This window comes from Carlito syrichta, unplaced genomic scaffold (genome assembly GCF_000164805.1).
Source record: "Carlito syrichta isolate Samal-C Ts95f unplaced genomic scaffold, Tarsius_syrichta-2.0.1 Scaffold147386, whole genome shotgun sequence".
In the NCBI taxonomy this organism is placed as follows: domain Eukaryota; kingdom Metazoa; phylum Chordata; class Mammalia; order Primates; family Tarsiidae; genus Carlito; species Carlito syrichta.
Window position 1 is genome coordinate 11447 of NW_007091482.1, and position 8608 is coordinate 20054.

At 46.1% G+C, this 8608-nt stretch overlaps 1 protein-coding gene across 1 annotated transcript; it reads right to left on the bottom strand.

Annotated features, from left to right (window-relative positions):
- Window positions 1-645: 645 nt before the first annotated feature.
- DEFB1 (defensin beta 1) lies at window positions 646-5885 on the bottom strand. The gene is made up of 2 exons (XM_021708784.1): window positions 5821-5885; window positions 646-842 (listed from the first exon to the last, which is right to left on the bottom strand). Exons 1-2 carry the CDS (start codon window positions 5879-5881, stop codon window positions 697-699), a joined length of 207 nt encoding a protein of 68 aa, XP_021564459.1. The 5' UTR covers window positions 5882-5885; the 3' UTR covers window positions 646-696.
- Window positions 5886-8608: the final 2723 nt, after the last annotated feature.

Below are 8608 nucleotides of genomic sequence, written 5' to 3' on the forward strand. Positions count from 1 at the left end.
GGGCTCTCACTAAAAAGATAATTCTGTCTTTTGGGTTCCCCCTTCATAAATGTGCATCACCAGGGAGAAATAGGGAGTTGTTAAGTAAGTGGGAAATTATCCTTTTCAGGAAGAAGGGAGGCAGCTGTCCTGGGCCTGCTAACGTAAGTGAAGGAGTAGGAAGTTGTGAGGGCCGTACTCATCCCAGGAAAATGGGGGTTTAGGTAGTACAGGCTGCTCTGCAAGCTGCAGTCTCAAGACCACCTTGGGCAAGCCATACAGGTGAATGCAGGTAGAGGGAAGTGCAAGAACAGGTGAGTGGAGCTATAGATGATTGCAGTCCAGAGAGTGCAGGCACAGGTAAATGCAGGTATTGGTGAATGTAGGTACAGGTGAGTGTGAGTAGAGGTGAATGCAGGGACAGGTGAATGCTTCATCTATCTGCCTCATCCCCTACCCTTGATCTCATATGGAGCTCTGCATACTTCAGATGTTGGGTTTGTGATCAAATAAAGTGGAATCGACACCATTTGAGCCCAGACCATCATTCCTCTATGCCAGGCCAGTCTCACGTTCCAGCCCTCACACCCTAACACCCTACTTTCTTAACCTCTTCCAATTGAGACACAAGATCCATCTTGGCCCAAATACAAAGTTTTCCTTTATTGAAAGAGTGATTACAGATAGTTCTCCTGGCATCTGCATCCTTTCTCCTGGTCACTTGCAGCACTTGGCCTTCCCACCATAACAGGTGCCTTCAATTTTTTTATAGATTGGGCATGGGGAGTAGTGACAGGTTCCTCCACCCTTGACGCAATTGTAACCATCAGATCTTTGGCCAGGATAGGTAAGAGTGCCAGCACCTGTAAAAAGAACAAAAACAAAAACAAAAGCCCTTTAGACTCATGGCTTGTAGTCATAGTGATGTGAGAACACCTGGTGAAAGCAGAACAAACAATTTTGCAAAGCACTAGAGTGAGTTTTTCTCCCAAGAAATTTGCTTGTGAGTGATCCCTGGGACTGCTCATGATATGAGGTGTCTGGTGACGCACTCCTCCTGGGGTGTGTCAGCTGTGGCCAAACACACACCAAGGATGAACAGGGTTGTGAGCAGGGTTTTCTTCTGCCTAGAGACTTTAAGGTGTGCATGGAATTCATGTTACTCCCCAAATAATTTTTCCACGTCTTATCATCCCCCAAACTCACATCCTCTTTGAGGACACAGAAAGAATGTGGCCATCCATAAGCCATGCAGAGGGGCCTCTGGCATCTGGAGAAACTAATGCTGTCAACACCTTGATCTCACACTTCCTGGCTTCAGAATTGTGAAGAAACAATTCCTCTTGGTATTTTGTATGGCAGCCTGAGCAGACTCTAACACCAGTTGCCACTGGCACCCTTGGAGACAGTATATTCGATCGCTACAGATCTCTATTTGTTGGAAAGGTGGTCTTTGTACCATTGAAACCATTGAAATTGTCCTCTCCATAACTTCCGTCCAATGTCTATTTTTTATCTATCTACCCACCCACCTACCTACCCACCTACCTACCTATCATCTATCTATCCATCTATCTATTCATTTTTGAGCTGAGTCTCACTCTGTTGTCTAGGCTAGAGTACATTGGCACAATCACAGTCACCACAGCCTCAACCTGCTGAGCTCAGGTGATCCTTCTGCCTCAGCCTTCAAGTAACTGGGACTACAGGCACATACCGCCTCACTTGGGTAATATTTTGATTTATTGTGGTGATGAGGTCTTGTTATGTTGTCCAGGCTGGTCTCAAACTCCTGGGCTCTGGTAATCCTCTTACCTCAGTTTCCTAAAGCACTGGGATTATGGGAGTGAGCCACTGCACCCAGCCCTTTTCTGTCTTCTGCAGCCCACTCTAATCACTCTTTAAGAAGGGAACCCCATTATTAGAAATTCTGCTTTTTCTCTTCTGTCTGAATGCCTAGTTTCCCTTCCCAATCCTAGTCATTCTCCTGTGAATATGTTCAGGCTGGTCAATAGGCTTTCTACAGCTCAAGGCCTGAAACACATACAAGCTAACTTTCATGTGCCCCACCATCCAAGAGCAAGGGAGGCATCACTTCCCTTCTTTTGTTCACTCTAGAGCTGTGCCATCCAATATGGCTATTCAGATTTACATTTATTGAAATTACACCAGTCACAATGCAAATGCTCATAGTCACATGTGGCTTAGAGGTTGCTGCATTCACTGAGCAGTGCAGAGAAAGAACATTTCCTTGACCCTAGAACATTCTTTTGGTCTGCGTTGCCATGGAGAGGGAAGATAATGGAGAGACATTCTGGTTTCTCCATCCCATTACTCAGGGAAGCACCTTGGGCCTAGCCCACTCAGTTCACAGAAAACAGAATCTCCTACTCTCCAGCTCGTGTTCTGTCTCTACATCATACTGATTCTTATTGTTGCGGTCCAAGATTGAACTAGGTTTTAATAACCTCACCACAGCGTTGATCTCAAGTAAGATCACACCCAAAAAGAATCACCAGGAGTCTTAGGTTTTATCTTTTCTTTCTCACTGAAGGCTCTCAGTACTGAAAGGATTCTTGGAGGATGCCTGGTCCAACCCCTGCTGCCAGACAGAATTTCCCCAAGTGACTATTTGTTACCAGAAAGATCAATGGTGCTCACAAATTTGAAAGCACTTTGCAATCAGGAAGATCTCTACTTCTTTTTCTTGATTGTTTTTCCCAGTAATAAAATTGTTTGTGTATATATAGATGCATACACATATACAACTATTTCTTTCTCCTTGACAAACTAATTCTAAACTTAAATGTGGTACATATATACAATGGAATACTATGCAGCCATAAAGAAGGACAAGCATGGACTTCGCAGCAACTTGGATGGATTTAGAGTTGATCACACCAGCGATCTATCACAGAAACAACAGAGTACTATATGTTCTCACTCATAAATGGACCTTGGACAATTGTAATACTACACGAAAGAGATTGGCAGTAGTGGGAAACTGTCAGGGGAGAGGGGGTGGAATTGGCAGTTGAGGGAAACTGCTAGGGGAGGGATGGGCACACCTCATCAACAAGGGTACCTGTATAATCAGTGTTTGTATACCTAACCCTGACTTGAACCCTACATCTTTATAATTAAAAAAAAATGCAAAGGTCCGAGAAAAGTCAAGACACACTTGGAGAAGGTGGGAGCACTTGCTTTATTGGATTTCAAGACTAATTTTAGAGCCATCATAATGAAGGCCATGCGATGATAACACAAGGGCCTTCAAACATATAAATGGAACCGAATAAGGAGTGTTGGAAGGGACTCACGCACATATGGAAATTGCTACAGCAGGGGCTCAGCAGAACAGTGAGAACAACGAGTCTTCTCAGTAGTCAGATCTGGGACAGTTGTATATTCGTGTTGGATAAAAAGTACGTGACCCTTACTTCATATCATGTAATCAAATACACACAGGCACACACACACTAACACCATTGCCAGATGGATTCTAATCCTAAATGTAAAAGGAGAAACAAAGAGCTTTTAGAAGGCAATATGGGAAACTGCCTTCATTTCTTTGGGGTAAAGAACGATTTCTTAAACAAGATATAAACAGCACTAGCCCTAAGGGAAAAGATGTGACACAGTTGACTGCACGAAAATAATGATGAAAACCTGTCTAAGGAAAGTCTTCATTGACAGAGTAAAAAATCAAGACAAGGCAAGAGTAGATATTCGGAATGTATATAATTGACAAAAAGCTGACAAAGACATAAAGAATGCCTACAAATCAATAAGAAAAGATAGATACGTGATGGAAAATAAGGGAAACACACAAACAGGTGTTTTACCAAAACATATACAAGTAGCCAGTAACTATATATAAAAGGGCTCAACTTATTATTTATCAGGGAAATACATGTTACAACACCCATGAATTACCACTACATTTGCAGATGGCTAAAATTTAAAAATGATCAACACTATTAAGTGTTGACAAGAAAATGGAATAAAGAGAACTCTCATTTACTGCTTGTGGGAGTGTAAATGAGTGTAAACAATTTTTGGAAAACAATTTGGCATTATCTATAAAAATTGGGTAAATGCATATCCAGTGAGCCTGCAATGCCACTCCCTTTCAGCATACAGAAATAGAGCCATGAGGGTACCTCCTGGTCAATAGAAAAGCATGCACAAACCAAGCTTTGTTATTCAACCTAAATATTAATGTGGTAAAATAAGTATGCTTCCTCCCCCTGCAGACATCAGCACTCAGCCCAACACAGTGAATCCCTAAAGACAATCAATTCTGTGTTAAGCAGGGCTGTCCAGGGCCTATCTCAGGATGGTGGTGGCTCCCTTAAGGGAGGACTGGGCTTGGACCCAGGTGGTTGGAGCCGCCCAGCTTCCACCTGGGGACGGGGGAGTGGGCTCCATTGTCTGCCCTTTCTGGAAGTTGGGCTGGTTTTGAGTACGCAGGGAGGAGATCATCCCCCTAGGAGCATGCACATCCTGTTTTTGGGGTGTGCCAGGGGGTTTCGTGTGTCATGGAGGTCAGAGCAGAGTGACCTGCCTGGGGCTTTTCAGCAACTCATGATGCCAGCTGCTGTCTTTGTTATGAATGATGAGTGGTTTAGTAGTCCCTGCACATCCTTAGAAAACCCTTTCATACCTTACTCTTTAAATGAGGTGCTCGTAATCACATTAGACATCATAGACAGAAGAGAAAACTTGGTGTTAGAAAAATGACTTTTCTAAATAAATAAAATAAAAAGTGACTTCTGAACCCTTTTGAGTTTGGATGGAACTGCTGTGAGAAAGAATCTAAAACACACACACACACCCCAAACTGAAATGTGAGCAAAATTCAATCCTTACTGCATGTTATGACTAGAGCCTTTAAAAGAACACATGGTTGCAACTCACCAAAATTGATTTCTCTAACTCCCACATGGGTCATAGCTGACAACATGAAAGACTGTATTTAGAGTGCTTCTGTACCCAGTTTCCAGATATGGAAACTGAGACAAAATTGGAGTAAATTATTCCTACCTGTAGCATAAAGTGATGGCCTGGGAAAAAGTTAATTGGATCTTGCGGAGAATTTTCGAGCTGGGATGATTTTAGAGTCACTGGCTCCAGCTTCCTGTTTTAAATCCTAGCTTAGAAGCATGGGATTTGCTCAAGATTACCATGAGTGCGGGATAGGGCTGTGCTGAAGTGTGTCCCAGGTTCTTCCTGCAGAGTCCCGCTGTCGCACCAGAGACATGGCTGCTCTGGCCCAGAGAAGCTGGCATCCCCTCCTTGATGGAAGGCACCCTCCCATTGACTGGGGGCTCCCTGGCCTGCAGCACTTGGAGGATTTCTCAGGGGAAGTGAAACCAGCCTGCCTGCACTCAAGCTGAGTCCTGGGTGTTTGCTGAGCTGGCCTGGTGATAGTGGTGCAGCATCTTGCTTACTGCAGGGCACCTAGAGAGGCTGCACTCAGGGACCTGGGTTGGCGATGGGGCTGGTGCCACTCTCTGCATGGGAGGCAGGGTCTCATTGCAAGGAAGCTTCCTGCAGAGAGGGAGCAATCCCAGGTAAACGGGCTACTTTCTAAATGTCCAGGAGGAGCACCCCGAGGAGGAGCATCCTGAAAAAGAACTCCCTGAGGAGCGGCTCCTGTGCTGCTCAAGGGAACAGCTTATGGCCCCTGAAGCTCTGGCATACTTGCCGGCCACCTTCCGCTGACCTCAGGCCACTCAACCTGCCACTTGTGCCTGTAGACATCGAGGCTGCTGTCCTTGGCAGCCCCAGCATCCCCAGCCCAGGGGATGGAGTACTCTAACAGGTCCCGGCACTTACCTGGATTCATCTGGGAAAAGAGCAAGCAGACAGTCAACAGCAGAAGGTAAGGGGTCCCCATGGGAGTCGGTGAGCTGGAGATGGTTTCAGGAGAGGAGGCTTGGCTGCTGGAGAGGCTGAGTCGAGGAGGCTTTCAGAGGCTGGTGTGTCGCCGTATTTATAGTGCTGAGGATTGCACAATCTATGGATGGAGCTGAAGGGTAGTGTCGCAATCCAGGGGAACTTCTAATAACCAACTTTTCCTGTCACTTGCTCTGAGTCTGCTACAAGTCACATGGCACATTGACTGGATCTGGCTGCAGCTGGATGTAGCTTTCAGCCTGGATACCTGGCGTGGGAACCTCCTGCCAGGTCTGGTTTTTAGGTCAGGCAGTTCTGAGGGGGTTATAGAGAGAGAGAGAGGGAGAGACAGAGAAGTAGATGCACAGAGAGACAAAGTCTTTCCTCCCCTATCCCCAACCTTTGGCCCACCATCCCACTTGCTCTGGGCAAGAGCAGATGCTGTGTCTGTTTGGCAGAGTCTGGGTCATAGCACCAGCTGCAAGGGACTCTGGGAAAGCAAGAACATTGGGTATTCAGCAGCTTTGGTAGGTTGTTTTTGCCTGCCACCAAACTCTGAAATTGGAGAGTTTCTGAAAACCTCTAAGTCTATTAGATGTTGGGTGAACAAATGAAAGTGACAAGAGTCAGTTACATTCAGATTCACCAATTCTCTCATTTGCTGATTCTAGCACATTTGTTTGGTTTCACTATGTGCCAGGAAAGTGTTTAGAGGCTTGGGGTACCTTGCAGAATAAGCTTTATGGTCCTCCCCACCCCAAGTAGACTGGGAAGGCAGGAGAGCAGACAGGTCGTCAGGTAGAGCCTCCCAGGTGCTCTGACAGTGGCGTGCTGGGACCATCCTGGGAGCTCTGGAAGCTGCCTCACCAGGCTCAGGAGGTCGATCCTCACCACCTCTTTATAGTGGTATCCTTTCAGCTAACTCATAGGATGGTTCACAGAAGGTGCTTAAGAGACATGATTAAAGAGCTTAAGAAACACTTGGGGGGAGGTTGAGCAGTGGCTCAGAGTAGAAAGGAGACCCCTCTTTGAGTTCCTTCCTCTCTCAGCACTTGTAGAGATTGCAAACTCTTGGAGAGGCAGGTAGCATAGAGATTAGAGAATTTTTCTTTCCAGATTATCTCCCCAGGATTCTCTTTTACTAGCTCTATGACCTTGGGAAATTTGTTTCAATTCTTTCACCTCAGTGATTTTCTTCTCTAAACTGAGGATACAATTGCCTGGCCAAGGAATGCCACTGAGGCTAAATAAGAAAATGAATGAAATATCTCCCAACGCTGTGAGGCATGATGTGTCTCTGAGTTCTGATGTGTCCAGAGATACCAGGAGTGAGAGGAATCTAAAACCCTGTGAAAGATAAGCTTGATTTTCAGGATTGACTTTTTCTGCTCAGAAGCTGGGAGATACTTTGCTTTTGAAGGTTACAACACAGACTCTCAACTATCCTGTGAAAAATCTCCTGGTTTGTGTCTCAGAAACCTGCCTTAATTCCAGCGTGGGGACATCACCTGTTACACCCATGCCTGTCAACAGCAGAAAGCAGAGTGCATTTCATGACCCCTTTGGAACTGAGTGCCAGGCCCGAAGGCTGAAGTTCAGGTATGGCAAGAGGGGGGAACATGGCAGGATCCCAGGGAGGCCCGGTCCACTGACATGTGCCTGAAAGGAGTCACATACAAGCTGAAGGCAGCATCCACTCTAAATGAATCACTGGCATTGGAGTGAGATCTGGGTCAGAGCCCTGGTTTCATCACTCATGGTTGGCCCGGGCATGGCCACTGCTGGTGGGCACAGACAAGGGCACCGATGGCTACTTTGGAGGCAGAGAGTGTGTGGGGCTGTGACATCCTGGGGACAAGGCCACTGGCCCCTGGGTTGAATGACAAGCTAATGGAAGAAAAGCTGCCTGTGATGAGGTCTCAGGTAGATGGAGGCTGAGCAGATGAAGATATGGTGATAGAATAAGTCAGGCATAGAAGGACTAAGGTCAACATTTGAGGGGTGTGTGATATGTACAGTTAGGCTTATTTATTTAATTTTTTGAGTCACGGTGTCAGTCTGTCACCCAGGCTGGAGTGTAATGGCACCATCATGACTCATTGCAGCCTCGACCTCCTGAGCCCAGGCAGTCTTTCTGCCTCAGCCTCCCAAGTTGTAGGGACTATAGGCATGCACCAACATGCCTGGTTAATTTTTAGTTTTTTCTTTTTGGTCCAGCTGTGTGGCTCTGGCTTGTATCAAACTCCCAGACTGAAACAATTCTCCCACCTTAGTCCTGGAAAGTACTGGGATTATGGGCATGAGCCATTGCACCCGGCCTGGTTTAGACTTTTGGTGCCATATTGATCTGTTTGGTTTTCTTCTTATGCAAAAGGAGGCTTTGGAAGATTTTCATCAGAGGTTGTAAATGTACCTGCTGCCATCTTAACAGAATCTGAGGACAATGTGGAAGGCGGATGTGGGAGGGTAGGACTGGTCCTGGGAGGACCCAGTAAGAAACTGGTGAGTCATTAGGGTCCAACTGAGGTGGGGAAGGGGTATGAAAGGAGACACGAATTAGAAGTGGAAATCAACCAAATCTGATGGTGGATGGAAGGAGCTGGATTTTTGGAACAATGTAAGTGCTGCCTGCACTTTTGGTTAACCCTTCACTTCCTCTAGGAGAGCAAACTCTTGGGCCTCCTGGTGGTGTTCTGTCCTGTGCTACTGTGCTCCTGTGTGCTCCTTT

Excerpts from the sequence above, each read along its gene's own strand:
- DEFB1 (XM_021708784.1), bottom strand. The coding sequence starts at position 5,881 with ATGGGGACCCCTTACCTTCTGCTGTTGACTGTCTGCTTGCTCTTTTCC. Across the intron at positions 843-5,820 it reads CTTTTCCCAGATGAATCCAG|GTGCTGGCACTCTTACCTAT; the intron begins GTAAGTGCCGGG and ends TTCTTTTTACAG.